The sequence below is a fragment of the Parasteatoda tepidariorum genome, chromosome 6, assembly GCF_043381705.1.
Source record: "Parasteatoda tepidariorum isolate YZ-2023 chromosome 6, CAS_Ptep_4.0, whole genome shotgun sequence".
Classification (NCBI taxonomy): Eukaryota; Metazoa; Arthropoda; class Arachnida; order Araneae; family Theridiidae; genus Parasteatoda; species Parasteatoda tepidariorum.
Genome location: NC_092209.1, coordinates 82,588,321 through 82,605,312, shown reverse-complemented (window position 1 = coordinate 82,605,312; position 16,992 = coordinate 82,588,321). Strand labels below are relative to the sequence as shown.

The 16,992-nt window shown below is 28.3% G+C and overlaps 1 protein-coding gene across 2 annotated transcripts; it reads right to left on the bottom strand.

Moving 5' to 3' along the window:
* Positions 1–2,766: 2,766 nt before the first annotated feature.
* On the bottom strand, positions 2,767–16,907 carry LOC107450018 (cytosolic Fe-S cluster assembly factor narfl). 2 transcript variants are annotated; one of them, XM_016065724.3, is made up of 12 exons: positions 16,662–16,907; positions 14,358–14,506; positions 13,880–13,972; positions 11,637–11,792; positions 10,491–10,623; positions 9,407–9,538; positions 8,921–9,057; positions 7,914–8,025; positions 7,758–7,833; positions 6,727–6,867; positions 5,651–5,808; positions 2,767–3,102 (listed from the first exon to the last, which is right to left on the bottom strand). In XM_016065724.3, exons 2-12 carry the CDS (start codon positions 14,412–14,414, stop codon positions 2,855–2,857), a joined length of 1,443 nt encoding a protein of 480 aa, XP_015921210.1. In that variant the 5' UTR covers positions 14,415–14,506; positions 16,662–16,907; the 3' UTR covers positions 2,767–2,854. The 2 variants fall into 2 exon arrangements, with proteins under 2 accessions (XP_015921210.1, XP_071038897.1); XM_071182796.1 differs by having other exon boundaries at positions 16,788–16,893.
* Between the last annotated feature and the right edge of the window lie 85 nt (positions 16,908–16,992).

Below are 16,992 nucleotides of genomic sequence, written 5' to 3'. Positions count from 1 at the left end.
GCTCAAAACTAGTCGACTTTCATTTACATTTTCATATTTTTTTTGAACACATAATGTACGTATTTCGTGCATTGAATACGTTTGCACTTATGTACCATGTAGATATGTATTTATGTGCGCACATTCAATACACATGCCTGTGTACAGTGTGCCAAAAATTTTTTTTAAATATACATCTTTTCTAAAATTTAATTTCTCAAAATTTGATTATTCGACCGAATTCGCACAAATTTTGTACTTTCCGATGCAAAATTACATATTTTAAAATTAAGTAAAAAATTGTGTACCTTACAATTCAAAAAATTTTTCTCAACTATTCTTAAAAAAAGTAACTAAAATTGATTTTTTGCATAGGAATTATCGTTGGTTAAACGAATTTAATAATAACGTGTATTTTTTTAAAAATTTGCTGAAAAAGTTCTCGAAATATGGCGAAATACGCAAAAAGCAAAATTAATCTTATGGAGTACAAACTTAATTTTAATGATCAGAAATCCGAATCTGTTGAAAAAAATATGTTTATTCAGGAAACTATGTTTTTGCGTTAACACTAATTAATTAGCATACTTGAGGTCACCTCCTCGAACCATTAAGTTTGAGTCCTAGGACGTGAAGTTTTTTTCTTCTTTTTTTGTGCATTGTACGCAAAAGTTTCCTTTTGTTTTTCAGAGAAAGGAGTCTGTCAAGGAGGTAATTTATTTGAAGATAGCTTCGCTAATTTATTCACGTTATATGTTTTGCAGCATTTACTAACTGTCATTTGGCAGAATGCTACATGTTCTAAGTTATCATCTTGAAATATATCTTCTATCAAAGATAAAATTTGGAATTTCAAGATTAAAAATTAAACCTTTAATAAATATTTAAATTAAAATACCAGGATTATTCGATACACTAATGAAGTATGGAATAATTACTACAAACAAATCATTTTTTGAAACATTTTTTTGCTCTATTGAAAATGAAACTATATTGAAAAATTAGTAAAGTAAACTTATATATTTGATCAAATTCTAGAAAAGTAATTAATTAATTGTTAAATGTATGTTAACTTTGAATAAAAAGTTATGTAAATCATAATACACAGAAACAAAGAGGGCATGAATGTAAAAAAAAAGAAAAGAAAAAAAAGATAAGAAAATAAAAAGGAATGGGATTGTGGTATTTGTATTTTTATTTTTTAAATCACTTCTTACGTATTAGATTACTACCGCTATTTAAAACTTTTAAATAATTATTATAAATGGGGTACCTTTGTGGAGGTAAGGTAAATGTTTGACACACATCATTTCTGAGTTTTCTAATTTGTTACTTTTTCAAACGTTTTTTAAAAACTAAAAGTATTCTTAGGGAAGAATAAAATAATTATTTAGCGAAGAAAAAAAGCATTTTGTCAAATAATCAAACACATGATTTTACAATCAACAGAAATAAAAATTAAAAAGAAAGCTTAAAATTTAAAAATAAATCAATACAATATTTTAATATGAAGCTTCTTGCATGAGGAAATTATTATTTATACAAAAATTACTTCTATCAAAAGTTTCTTTAATTTTTATTTTCAATGCCCACCTATGTTAACATTTCGTCAATTCAGGCATTTACAGGGCAGATTTGTTGGCCACTCTTTCAGGGGCACCATATTAGGTGGGCCAACGTTGCTCCCTCAGTAAGGACAGATAGTACAGAAAATGAAAGAACATCCATGCCTTGACCGGAATTCGAACCCAGAACCTTTCTGATGCAAGGTCAGTTCCCTGATCCCAACACAGTTTGGTCGGCTCTATCGAAAGTTATCAAACTTTGAATGGAACAGATTAAAATAAGTTTTAATTTTACTAGTTTAGAACGAATAAATACTTTTCACAGAATATTTAACTAGAAAATAGTTAACTGCACTTACCGCCACTAAAATGATGTGCAGGTTACTGTTATGGTACATCAACTGCATTGAGATGGCCATCTCATCATATAAAGTATTTTTAATGCTCAAATTTAAAAAGAAATGTTATATTTGCACACTAAAACTGCTCTGTTTTCATCGATGAAATTTTTGTCTGGTCATCCTCTCCATCTCCGTTGTTGCCATGATTATTTACATTTGTATTTACTATTTTCAATTTATTATTTACATCATCACAAAGAAAGAAAGAATCGATCTGATTGGTCCAAGTGTGTGTTGCCCTTAATTATAGGCAATTTTTTCTCAATGGTGAGTAGCAGTTGCTGATATTTCAGGTCACTTTGATTCCTATATCACACGAGAAAATATTCCAAATTCTTTTGAGCAATCGTTTGTGAAAGTTGAGGATACGATTGCGCTTACAATTGACTTGCCAGTTTCATTGTGATAATTTTCATTGTGTGATATCCCTATAATGATTATTATACCCATAATATTGTTGAATTTTATATATTGACAAATCACCTAATTCAATTATGGTATATCTGCTTTATAACATTTACTAAGGGATATTATAAATATGAAATTATTTGTTATATATTAGCAAAATGCATATCTTTCCAGACTAATGATAGAAAGTAATATTTGATTAGCAAGTTCCTCTCTCAAACTTTCAGGATTGCTTCTCATTCATTATTGTTTTGATTCCTTAAAACTTAATATTTGTCACAAAAACAAATTGTTATTGAAATATATAATACAATGCTGTATTCAATTTCTACCCCCTCTCCCAAATGAGTAGTAGCAACAGGGCTCAATTTTATATCTGACAAGTGCAACAATTTTCAATAAGAATTTCAAAATTTACATCACCTATTTTATTTCAATAAAATTAATTTTCAAAATTAAAAACATGAATATTATCCAACAAATTAACAGTTTTATTATTGACTACCATTTTATAAATAAAGCATTGTTCATCTTGCTGACAGAGTGGTATTGGGTGTATAACATTTGCTTCACTTTTTCGGGATTATCCTCTTCTAGCCACTCTTTGTACAGATATGGAATCAGTCTGTTTCTTTCATCCAGAGGAGATATGGAGGAAAGGGAATGATAAAGTTGCTCCATCCTCACAACCAAATCTTTTTTGGTTTCTTCTCCAGTTGCTTGTATTTGTGCTCCTCCATTAATACAACCTAAATTTAATAGTTTATTTCATAACTTATTACAAATATAGTTGAACTAATTTATAACAAGCACAAAAACACTACAGGGTGCGTAGCCAAATCTTTCAACAAAAAATAAGCACCTTTTAAGTACTTTTTAAGAACTTAAAAATATTTTTAAGCACTATATACATTAACAAAGTGCAAAATAATTTTCAAAAATTTTACATGATCATGATAAAATAACTAGTTTTTGACAAAGAACTCTTTTCTTGATTATATTAGCTACCATAAAATGATCAAGAGATTTTTCGGTTCAATATCAGAGGGTGGAAAATAAAGCCTGAAATTGAGAATACATTGCAAAATGCAGCAGAATTGCACACGAGAGTACAAGAATAATTCCCACTGAATCCAGCTCAGTATATGCACATGCGGAATCACAAGCATTTCATCAAACATGTAAAATGATTGGCGCTTTCCCATACTATGGAAAGACGAAATGCATTATGTTTCAATGATTTGTGAAAACGTTGAATAGTACAACGTGAAAACCACGCTTTTGCATAAAACATGACGAAAATCAATATGGTATAGAAAAAATAGTCTCATTTTCAAAAAGGGAAAATTAAGCACTTTTTGAAAACAACCAATAAAAATAGCACATTTAAGAGCTTTTAAAAAACGAAAATTGAAAATAAGCACCTTTAAGCACTTTTTAAAAATGCTAGGCACCCTGTATTATGTATGCTACGTTTAAATTTGTACTCATAAAAAACAGGTTTGTGAAAAATTATAGAAGTTCATAAATACTTATAAAAATAATAAAAATAGTACTTATTTACTTTTTATTTCTGAACAGTAAAAAAAACTAGTTAATTTGCTTTGATATTGACTTATTATCTATGTATTGTGCTGTTATTTTTCAAATAAAACTCATAGCCCAAAAAACATTGCCATTAAATCCAAAAAATTTGAAAAAACTTTCCAAAAAATTTGAAAGTTTACTGCCGTATGCTGAGGTGATCCAGCTTGGAATTCTACACAACCTACTTTATCATCATCGATTTCATTTGTTTTAGCTTGAATTTCAGCTGCAATATCTTTTGGTTTAGGTATCTTGGAAGTGAAAACATTAGTGTCAAAAGAACAATAAAATTTTTTAAAGTTGTTCTATGATTTGTTTTTCTTAGAATAAGTTCAATGGAAGTTAGCACATTGATGCAACATTCATTAACCATTTTATTTAAACTAGCTGGAATTAAATAGAAATTTTATAAATTACAGAAATATTGCTAAATAAATCTGTGTTTTGCTCATTACACGCCGGCTATACTCCAAGTACTAACCAAGTATTGCTAGTTTCTTTGCTAAATCAGGACTAATTATAAGCATGTTCGACTGTACAGTCCAAAAAATAAAAAGGAACCATCTTGGACAAATTTTGATCTAATGATCAGATCTTCACTTTCTAGGACTCTTTCTCAAGGGTTTGAGTGTGTGTGACCTCAGATATACTAAGTAATTGGTGCAGACGATATTCTAAGTTACAAAATCAGACACAAGAACGTACTCTCTCTGAATAAACATACCTTTTTTTTACGGCTTCAGATTTTTGATCCCTAAAATAGAGGGGCCAGCAGCAATCTGGGAAATATGGTCCCAATAATTTGGTCAGGAGAGCAACTCAAAGTTTGGATTTCCTGATATTAATTTCATTATGTGCAAATTTCGCTATATCTCGAGAACTTTTAAATCAAATTGAAAATTTTTTGCACACAATTATAAAATTTGTTTATCCAAAGATAAATCCATGCAAAAATTAAATTTGAGTAAATATTTACTAATTGTTATTATTTTATTTAACAATAGTCGAAAAAATTTTAAATCGTGAGATATAAAATTTTTTACATAATTTTAAAGCATCTAACTTTACATGGCAAAATACAAAATTTGACCGAAATCGGTTAAATAGTTCTTGCGAAATCGAATTTTTATAAAACCGTATATATATATATTAAAAATGTAAGGTAAAGTTTGTAAAAAATTTGCAATAACTTTCAAAGAAATTAATATTTTCTAATAATCTCATGTTTAAGTTCACAAGTAAAAATGTAAATAACTCCTTCAATACCTCAAATTTCAACTATGAAATTGCCTTTCTGTAGCCTGGAGAGACTACAAATTTAAAATTTAATTTTTCTCAAGCAAACAATGAAAGTTCTATTTTTTATTCCATTGTACTCCCTGGACATTTTTCTACAACCCTTCGTAATTTCAAGTTTTTATGTTTTAAAGTTTTTGCACAATACAATTTCAATGTAAAAATGAACACCCGAAACAGATTGTGTAGCATTTTCTCTCTATTTATTAATATAGAGAGAAAATGCTACACAATGAGTTGATACACTATGTCTACAAGTTGTACCATATTTATAGAAAAAAAATCAGAATGAACTAAGAATGGGAACAAATGTTTTGTGTTTTTTGAGTTCAATTTACTGAGACTTGACTGCATTACAAATAAAAACAAAACACATAAATGTAAATTACAGTTTTTTAATTAAATTAAATTTACCTGAGGGACAAGCCATAATTTCTACAAAATGATATGGAGATTTTCCTCGCTTCAGTTTTTGAACAATATTTTGTATGTTGCGGAAACCATTAGCAATGGCAAATCTCAACAGAGTTTTGCCATCTTTCTCGTACACAACTTCTTTTAGATCTTGATTTCTAAAAAGAGAATATCATTAAAATAAGGAACTTTTTTTTTTCTATTTACTCCTATAAAATTATACAACATGGTGCATAAAAAAACAGTGCACATAGAACCATTCTTAACCTTCATTATATAAACGATCTGCTTTGGGCTATATGATCTGTTGCATTTTTCAATAAAAACATAAATCACTATTTTTAAACTCTCTGATATTAGATTGAAAATGAACAGTAATTTCCTGACTGATACGTTGAGGCTTATAAATGATTAAAAGTTTATTTATTTTTTGCATAATTTAGTTTGTGAGAGTTTACTTGTTTTCACACTAATGAGATAAAAAAAATAGAATATTTTTTTTGAGACACATGCAAAAAGTTCTGCCATCTTGGTAAGTGATGCATAACCAAAGGGTAGATAGGTACTTTATTTACGTCGCACTACAGCTGCGCAATGGGCTATTGGTGACAGTCTAGGAAACATCCCCGAGGATGATCCAAAGACATGCACCACAGTTTTAATCCTCTGCAGAGGGGGTGGCTCCTCTGCTTTGGTAGACCAACGACCTGCGAGCGAGGTCGAGCACTTTACGGTAGAACAGTTTGACAAGGACTGATACCACACTCTCTCAGTCCCTACGGAGGCAGATCAAAGTGGTCACACCGCTTACGGATAGCAGCCAGTGATGCTTGACTTTTGTACTTAGTATTTAAAAGTACATGAATACATATAAAGTAAACGAATCCGATTAATATAAATTAATTTACAAAAAAATTTTCATAAAAAATTCCTAAAATTTGCTAAAAAACCAAACAAAAAAATTAAATAACCAAATGAATAAACCTCAATACCATAGCATGTAACAAAGCTATGGATGGATGATTTTTTTAAAATTTATTCATTGTAGTAAAATGTGGGGATCATTATTCACTTACCTCAAAACCTTAAACTCCAAATGTGAAACAGACTCTCCAAAAAGTTCTTTCACTGCATTTATAAATATGTGTTCACAGTAACCACCAGATGTGCTTCCTGGATGTGTATAAAGACCACCTGACTCAAACGGGTTTTCTGAGCTGGAAAAACAATTCTCTAGTTTATCAATTAGGAACACAGTTAAATTAATATTCAAATAACATTTTATAGGTCTTAAAATAACATATAACTGCGATATCTGGAAAAACATAAATAACTATTAAGAAAAAAATAGCAGTAGCAAATAAATATAACGAACAAAAAATAGCAACTAAATATAACAAATGGCGATTCAAAAATTTCCTGATAGTTGTCACCCTAGCTCTACTTTTCCTAGACAAAAATGCACCTATGTCCATTTTTTATTTTTTTAATAAGTACTGAATTATAATATAAATTTTATAGTATTCTGAAAGTAACTATTCTCAATGTATGTTTCTTAAAATTTTTTCGCCCCTTCAGAAATGCATATTGTGATGTTTACCATATTTTGAAGAATGCTTTATATTATTTATCACAACAGAATGAGACATCTGAGAACAACTAAATAATGGAAAAATTTCTTCTCAAAATTTAAGCAATTTTCTTCTCCTCTATAGTTGTGATTTGCAAGATCTGTGTGTGGCATGACGTCATGAGGTGGGGGAATGGTAGCTTCAACTTTGAGTAATTAACGAACCAGCCCTTCTTATTTTCTCTTTAGCCCTGCATTTTTATATGATTTTAAGACATATATTTTTGATTTTATTTACAATGAGGAATATATATATATNTATATATATATAGTTATAAAAATAGAACATCAACAAAGTGAATAAATTACGTCATATTTATTCTTTTTGGTGCCCTTTATGATATAAATTAAGATTTTTTATTCTTGGTATCTATTAATATTTTACAATTCTAAAAAACATTTATCTCTCTTTTAACTCAAAAAGCAAGATTCAGTAATTATATTTCTAAAAACAATTTCAAAAACTGTTTATCTTACTTAATTTGGTCAATGTTGTCAGCTAATAGTTCATTCAAATTTACTTTTGTTGTCTCTAACATAGCTTCAACTTCAACTAAAAAAAGTAATTAAAAAATTGTACTAAAATATCATTAAAGAAAAAAGCAAGATATTGTACAAAAATTGGATGCATACCTGGTGTGATGACACAATCCACATCTCTTGTGTTATAAATCTCATTGAAAAAGTCATTTCTGGAAGCTTCTAATTTTTTGTCAAAACAAGGCATTATAGACATGTGATAGATCTGAAAATTGAATTTGGTAAAAAAGTTATAAACAATTGTAAAAACTGATCTTGATGATAAGGGCAGTGTATTTTACAAATGGTATTGAGTTTTAAAATAAATGGATTGGTAGCACACTACGGAAAATTGAAATATTATATCTTATAGAGCGTACGCCAATGACTGATGGCTCAGGGAATAGAACATTTGCCTTCTAATAAGGTGAACTGGGTTCGAATCCGAGAGATGGTGAGTCCATATGAATTTCACATCCAAATTACAGACCACAGTGTTGACGTAAAATATCCTCAGTGGTACAAGGATAATGTGTATTTCCTCTCCATGTAACACAAATGCGGGATAGATATGCCCTGATAAGTGTAAAACCTCTGTCAACTAAAGATGTCCTCTGCTTTGTTGTTAAAACTCTTTCCTTTGTCTTAGATTGGTGAGAATTTAACAAATTTTACGAGTATTGATTTAAATTAGTAATTGATGGATACAAAAAATTTTTTTGTCTCAGAGAAAAATTTAACAGCCACCGATTTTAAATATATTGCACTCTTGTTACAAACACAATTTTTTTTTAATATAAACAAATTCAAATGCAGTATCAGTATAAAAATATGGAAAAGTGGCTTGTTAAAGTGATTGATATTAAACCAAAATCCTACAAGAATAAGAATTAGTAAAGTAAGATAATAATTATACAGCACTCACATCAGAAAATAAATTTAAAATACACACAGATAACATAATCTACATTTTTCACATGTAAATTAATCTTTTCTGAAACAAACTGCAGATAATTTCTATTAACTTTTGTGGATATTTAGGGAATTAAATGTTTGAATTCAGTTTTTAAGATATCATAATAATAATAAAAAAACAAATAAATTAAAAAATATGAAAATACCTGATTAGGCTTAACGTGAATTTTATTTGCCAAGTAATTTTTAATAAGAGATCCCATTACTTGCTGAGGAGATTTAACTAAGCTAATGTAAGGTAATATATATTCTCCGTGGGCTTTTTCAGCATAACAAACCCAGCCTATATGTTTAAAAAAAAGAAACAAAGAAAGGATTATGAAAAATCTAGCCATTGTAAGACAATCAATTACAGTAGACACTTTATATTATGAGCATAGATAATGGACACCTAGTCATCGTTTCATTTTTTGAATGTAAATATTTGCCTCAACTTTTGCAAAAATATAAACAAAACAGTTGGAACATGCTGTATAGTACAATTTAGGAAAAGTGCAGAATTGTTTTATTATTTAGATTTAAAAAATGAAATACGTGTTAGATCCTATCATTATATGATATAAGATATCAAATATTTGAATATTTGTACTGCAAAAAGCATTAATAACCCTAAAAATTTATAAATACCTTACCAGGACATGCAGATGACAGCATAGGTAAAACTCCACCAGAATCTTTCAGTTTGTAACGATTTAAAAATTCCTTTTGAGTCTCTATCAATGAAAAATCTCTTGCTAATGTAGTGTCAAACACATATTTTGCTCCTGTTTATTAAAAAAAAAAAACAAATGAAAAACTATTCTAAATAGTTTAATTTACTAATTTAGATTTATTTTCTTAAAACATTTAGAGCATAAAAAATAAAAAGCCGACACAGGATACAACAACCCTTTTTGTTTAATAGAAAATGGATTCTAGAAAACAAGTCTGTTACATTAAAAAACTTACATTTAACGAATTAAAAAAGATTTTAAGTATTTTAATTTACTTATTTAGATTTATTTTACTAGAACATTTAGAGCATAAAAAAATAAAAAGCTGACAGAAGATACAACAACCCTTTTTGTTCAAAACAAAATAGATGCTAGAACTTAAGTCTGCTATATCAAAAAACTTACACTTTAACCGAAAATATTTTGTAGCATTTCATTGATAGACAACATCAAATGCCCTGATCTACAAACATTACTAACCTAATTCTTATTTTTGTTTATGTTGCTGTCTTATGTTGTTTAGATCTGTTTAGGTGAACATGTACTCTATCACCTGGAGGCTGAGTTGTTGAATGCAGCATCATACCACATCATTTAACATCAGAACATAGAATTTGCAATTCCATCAAAAAGTCCTCCATAACGGCAAAATATTTCCCAATACTTACATATATACAAATGGTTCCTTTTCTTTTTTATTATGTGCAAAGGTCAAAATAAATATTTAACCTTTTTAAGTTAGATGATTATCATTTTTACATAAAAGTATGGGTGAAATATATATAAGAAAAATACCATATTTAAAAAGATAAAAGAAATATAAAAAAAAGAAAATTTGTATAACTTAGACCCCCATTCTGATGTAATGGTATTTTTAAAAATATGACACCAACAAAAAAAATGCAACAAATAATTAATTATGATTAATCATGATTATGAAATCCAAAATTTTATAGGTTTAGTATAACTAGTAAAAAAAGGTTGTGATAAGAAACACAATTACCAAGATTATGGAAAAAGGTTGTTAGTTTCTCGCCAGCAGTTTTGACATCCAGTTTATATTTAGCAGCTATAGACACCCTTGACTGAGGAGCTATAGATACAACTATAGTTTTTACTTTATCATAGTCTTTAGCCTGAATTAAAAACAAAAATACTTCACTATTACAGGCTAGCTAATCAAAATGAAAAAAAAAAGTGTTAAAATTATAAGCAATTAAATGATAAGCTTCAAAAAATATAATTTTTTTTCAATTAACATTCCAATTATATAGCATCCCTGCCATAAGATTTAGTTGAATATTTTGAGTGGTAGTAAAATTTATGATTTAACATTTCATTGTTAATTTAATAAACTTAATTTAGAATGATTTTATTCACCACTACATACAAACAATTTAAACATATACATAAAACTTATTGATTGTGCAGTTAAGTGCGGGCAAATTTAAAAAATTGATTTTTTGGTTACTGCTGCAAATGCAGACAATGCTGCTGAAAATGCAGCAATGATATAGTTCTATATTATTTTTCAATTGTATGGCTTATTCAGTAATAACTAATGCCACACTTAGAGTTCAGCATATGTATATAAATGTGCAGAATATCAAGTATTTCAAAGAAAATAAAAAAGCAGTGTTTCTTAATACCAGCAGGCATGCATATTAACATTAGATTAGGTTTGACAACATGTCTAAGCCTAAAAGTGTGATACTGCCAATAAATCATCTTTAATTTTCCGGGTGTAATTAGGACCCTAAAATAAACTTTGTATTTATAAAATCAGAATTTTTTTTTTTTTTGAATCTTTTTAAAAACATAACGACCATCAGTGCCTGTTGTTGATTTTTGTATCCTTGTTAATGTTGCAAACTGTTAATAGTTTACTAAATATTGATCTATTTTTAAGTAATAAAGGAAAATTTTGCTGCTTTCGATAATGAAGAAAATGTTCAATTACTTGATTCAGTTTGAATCATGCTTCTAATTAGTTATCCACTTGCTTTAACAAAGCAAAAATATAAAAGACAAAATTAAAGTTAAAACATAGTTTTCACCTTCATAAAACAGAAAAAGTGAAAGAAAATATACAAAAAAAAATATAGTTCATAAAATTAATATTAAGAATTCATTAAATTTTTTATCTTACTTCTTCAAAAAGTTTATTTTGTTCCAAAATCTTAAAAAATTCTTCCTGACTCTGTTCCGTGATTAAGACACTTTCTGCAGAAGTTATACATCCACTGCATGCCAGACAATCATTCAGTGTTATTTTTGCTTTTTCTAATTTTTCTTGAACATCATTCTAGGAAGAAAAAAAGAATCAAACATAACAATATCATTTTTTTTTCTGTTATAACTAAGCAAAACATTACATGATTCTTAATCAATAAAAAGAGAAAAATGATTAATTAAAGGAGAAATTTAAGATAAGTATAGAAAATTAAACAAAACAGTTTAAAATCTATTACTAGATACAGTTATATGAACAGTTATATGTTAATTGAAGTGCATATTTTTTCAAAACCTTTTCCTACTTTATTATGTTAAAATTTATACTTTTCTTTTTTTTCTTCAGTCGGTCTTGTTTACAAATTTAAACAATGTTATATTTTAGATTTCATGCAGCTGCTAAACTTTAAAATTTAGAAATATAAATAAATAAACCTTGCAAATTATAACAACAAAACAAAATATATTCAGTTCAAAAATATGAAAATTAAATTAATAATTACACAATATATTTTTGATCTCATTGCAAAACTATAATTTCTACAAAACACAATCATTGATATTTACACATTTATAAATAGTGAAAATCTGTTATAAAGAGAATTCATAATAGCAAATGAAATGGTAGTTATAATGAGATTGTCATTATAAGTAAATATACGCATTTAATGTTAAAATAGCAATAAAAAGCATTGAAAATGTAATAGATATGTTACTAATGTAATAAACAGATTTTGAACAGCTATCTTGATTTAAAATATATATCTAGAGTAAATTGAATTATACATACGAATTACAATTGAATTACATAATTTACTGTAGTTCAAGTCAGTCCAACTGCAAAGAGCCCACAGGCCAGAATTCCGATCACTGATCACCTGGCGGGCCGCAGTTTGAAAAAGTTGAACAATAACCTCTTACACAATAACAATTAATAGTTGAATTATTAATTATAAAACAATGGAACAGAAGGATTATAAAGCAATTTGCTTACATTTTAATGGGAAAACTGAGACCGATCAGCCTGAATAAAAAGTTGGCGGGCCGCACAATATGTGTTGACGGGCCGCCAGTTGGACAGCCGTGCTGTAGTTTATGAATGGCTATGACAGTATTGTTTGAACAACAAGTTTCCAAATTGTAACAAGTAATTATAGGAAGAAAATGAAGAATGATACCTTTTGATATTATGTGAATGTTGATTTTAATAGTAATGCTGAATGTTGATTTTAATAGTAATGCTGAATGTTGATTTTGATAGTAATGTTAACAGTGAATGTTGATTTTAATAGTAATATTGATTTTAATAGTAAGTTGTCAAGAAAGGAAATAAGGAGATATGGAAAGGAAATAAAGTCAACAAAAGGCATACTCTTTTGTTGTATGCAACAGGATTAAAATAGGCTAATCAGTATTGACATATAACATAAGACAATAACATAATTTCTAAAAATGAGAGAACTTTTCTTTTGTTATAAAGACAACTTTTTCCAGTGGTTGTCCCTACATTGCTTGATAAAAAAATTGCAACATGAAAAACATGTTTGTTTTTCTTAATTTAAATCAGGAATGAATAAAAATGTTTTTCCCTCAATTCTTTCTTGTATTTTTAGTTATAGACTAGTTGACAGAATATACTTAAGTTATATACTAGTACATTTACAGAAGAACATTTAATTACATACTAGCTCAAAGAAAAATAAAATTTTCTAAATTTTTTTTTCTTCATAAAAGATGAAGACTGGTAGGTATTAACTCATTATAAATTTATAATTTTTGTATCTTTTAATTATAAGCATTTCGACGATGACTTGGGAATTTATCGCAATATACTAAACTCATTAGATAAAGATTTTCCTGTATTGGTATTTAACAACATCTTAACATACTTTGTGTGTATTTCAATATTAATTTGACGTTTTAATGCAAAAATAACATAAACATGATAACAAATGCATAATAACTTTAATATAATTATCCTAGGTGTTTAATACAATTATCCTAAGTTACTGGGTTACAGCCTAGATACGTGCCTTGTCAAAAACAGTAACTCTGCTGTTTTGAAAATCCGGCACTTAATGATCTGAAAAATTTCTCAATGACTTTTAGTATGTTTCAAATAAAATAAATTAACGAAAAAAAGAAACTGAAATTCCTTACTTCTTTAGTCTCAAAGAAATCTCCATCATCTGAAATAACCACACTGCTAGCTTTTCCACCTTTTTTAACCATTTGAATAGGTTTTACACATTCCTAAAAGAATAAAATTTAAAATAATATGAAGGGGGAAAAATGCTCATCAACACGAACATTTAGTGCAAAGTTGTTTGAAATTCATTCTAACTACATTGGGGTTGATGATTTCAAACTGAACTTTTTTTAAAATGAATAAAATTTTAATGGAACACAAATATTTTTAATTTTGGGTATAAACTTAGGAATTTAAAATTAGTTTCAATGAAATGGGAGGGCCAGTACCATTTGATCCACGGACTGGTACCGGTCCGTAGACCGGGGAACACTGGCCTAAGGGATATGGGTTGGGAACTGCTGTTATATAGTGTAATAACTAATACTTAAAATTTAATGCATAACACATTTTCTAAACCACAAATTAATTAAATAAAAACAAACAAACCTGAGATGGAGTGATGAAGTCATTTAGATCAGTAAGTTGCAAAGCTCCACTAAACATACTTTCAATAATTTTCAAAATCAACTTTTTGACAGGTAATTTGATTATTCTTATTCAACTCAAAGAATGTTTGAAATTTTTCAGACTGAAACCTGAAAAGAATAAAAAAAAATTTCTTAATCAGCATAGTCAGAGGAGGGGGGGGGGATTGCCCCTCAATACTTTTTCAGAATTCTTTTAAAATTATTACTTCAAAAGAAATCACTGAAAACTATTTTTAATGTAATGAAAAATTAATGCCTTTAGATAGTTCATTAATAAGATAAGAAAGAGAATTCGCTCTTTAGACTCTTCTTCGTCAGCACTACAGCCTAATTCAGGCCAAGGCTTTCTCAATTAGCTGCCTCCAGGCATAGCGACTTTGAGCTAGATTTTTAAGCCTGTTTATTCCCAACAATTTTAAGTCCCTCTCAACACTGTCCAACCATCTTGTAGCTGGTCTCCCTCTTCTTCTAGTTCCTTCAATTTTCGAAAAAGTAAGTTTTTTAACTGGGTCCAACTCTCCACGCCGAAAAACGTGCCCCAGCCATCTGATCCTGTAGGCCTTAATAACCCTCAAAATATTAGGTAATCTATATCTATTGTATATATCATGATTACATAAACTTCTCCAAATATTATTTTTCCTAATCGCTCCAAAAATTGACCGAAGGATCTTTCTCTCAAAAATGAGTAATATATTTTCCTCTGTTTTGCTAACTGCCCAGGTCTCGCTATCATATAGAATAATTGGTCTGATTAAGGTATTGTATAGATTTACTTTAGTAACAATGGAGAGGAATTTTGATTTTAATTGGTTCCTCAGACCAAAGTAGCACTTATTAGTCATCAAAAGTTTGTTCCTAACTTCAACCCTTATCTCATTTTTGTTGGTAACAAGCGCACCCAGATACTTAAACTGGGTAACTCCAATCCTAGTCCCCAATTCGGAGTAATCGTACATGATGGACTCTAGAGCTTACTACCATAAATTTTGTTTTTTCTTTGTTTACTGTTAGATCCATATCCGTGGCAGCCGCTCTTTAAGCTCATACAATGCAAATTTATATTTTAAAAAAATTATTGGAGTTTATTTTAGATTTCATATTTTTTTACTCATTAAATGTTTGAAAATAAAACGACTAGAATCATGCGAATAACATAACAGATTCTTAATAAAAATTTTAATAAATATATAACAAAATAGTTTTTAAATTTTTTTAATTCTAAATAATGAAAGTAAATTCTTAAATTATAAAATTCAATAAAATAGTAACATGAAAATTAAGGAAAATTCATACAATTGATTTACAAAACTTATTATAATTTATTAAATTTATCAAAGTTCTGAATTTTTTAAACTGTCAGAAATCTGTCTGAAAACAGTGGAGAATAAGAGGAAATCTCTTTAATCAGTTTAAGATTTTATAAAATAATTCTGAAATAAATTAGTACAGTAGGGAACCGATTATCCGGAACGATCGGGACCATCGCTATTCCGGATAACTGATTTTTCCGGTTTTCGGAATCGCTACAAAAAGCCGTTTTTTTATTGTTAAACCCAACTAAAAAAAAAATATTTGGAAATAATCTTAAAAAGAAGAAAAAACGATGAAGTAATACACTAATGATTATTTCCAAAATGATGGTAAGGTAAACATCTTTCAAAAAAGAAAGAAAAATCCTAAAATCTTACGAAGAAAAAAACATTTTTTTAAAAAAATGGCGGGAAAACGCATCGAATTTTGTTCCGGCTTTTTGGTTTTCCGGTTTTCTGATTTCCGGATAACGGGTTCTGTACTGTATTGCATTGTTACGTGACTTGAAAATGACTAATGTTTTTAAATAACTTTTACTGTTTTGATTCAATTAAACATTTGCTGATACTATTTCAATTCAAGAGACATGAAAAAAACTACAACCACGGTACTTATATTATTTTAATAGATACATATTACAACAACTATGATTTGTGGTTAATAATGTACTTGAAATCATAAGTGTTAATAATAGTCTGGCAATTTTTCATGACCTCCCTAAACAGAATGGCACATTTTTTTTCTTCTTAGTTTTATTGATAATATTAAAACGTTAAGAATCTTTATTCAAATTCTTACATAGATATTGCGCAATCGGAAAAAATTAGCATAATTTTGATTCAATGATTTGATTTAAAATAAAAAAAAGACTTCAAGTTTCTAAGGGGTCTAGTGAAATCGAATGAAAAGCAATCTTTCTTGAAGTAAAATAAAAGAAACAGAAAAATACCTTTAAAATAAAACCTCTAATTTAGCATGGAATTCATATTCCTTACTAATTCGTTATAAATAGAGTAATAGTACAAAAATTGACCAGATAAAATTTTATTCATAAAAATAATGAAGAGATTCCCACTTCTTCAGAGCAAGATATTATAAATGAGTAAATTAAAATGAAGTTTTTTGATAAACATCTACAAGTATGAGCAGAGTTCAAGAGCGCTGAATGTGAATCTCGTCATTTGTTGATGGTTTGACTGATAGGCGTTTTTGGAGCTCTCTACTTTTTTCCGCTTATAGCTTGCTTATCAATTTTATTGTGTTTAAAGGAGTGGTTTTGA

Excerpts from the sequence above, each read along its gene's own strand:
- LOC107450018 (XM_016065724.3), bottom strand. The coding sequence starts at position 14,414 with ATGTTTAGTGGAGCTTTGCAACTTACTGATCTAAATGACTTCATCACT. Across the intron at positions 10,624-11,636 it reads AAAATAAACTTTTTGAAGAA|GCTAAAGACTATGATAAAGT; the intron begins GTAAGATAAAAA and ends TTTTTAATTCAG. Across the intron at positions 6,868-7,757 it reads GACAACATTGACCAAATTAA|CTCAGAAAACCCGTTTGAGT; the intron begins GTAAGATAAACA and ends TTGTTTTTCCAG.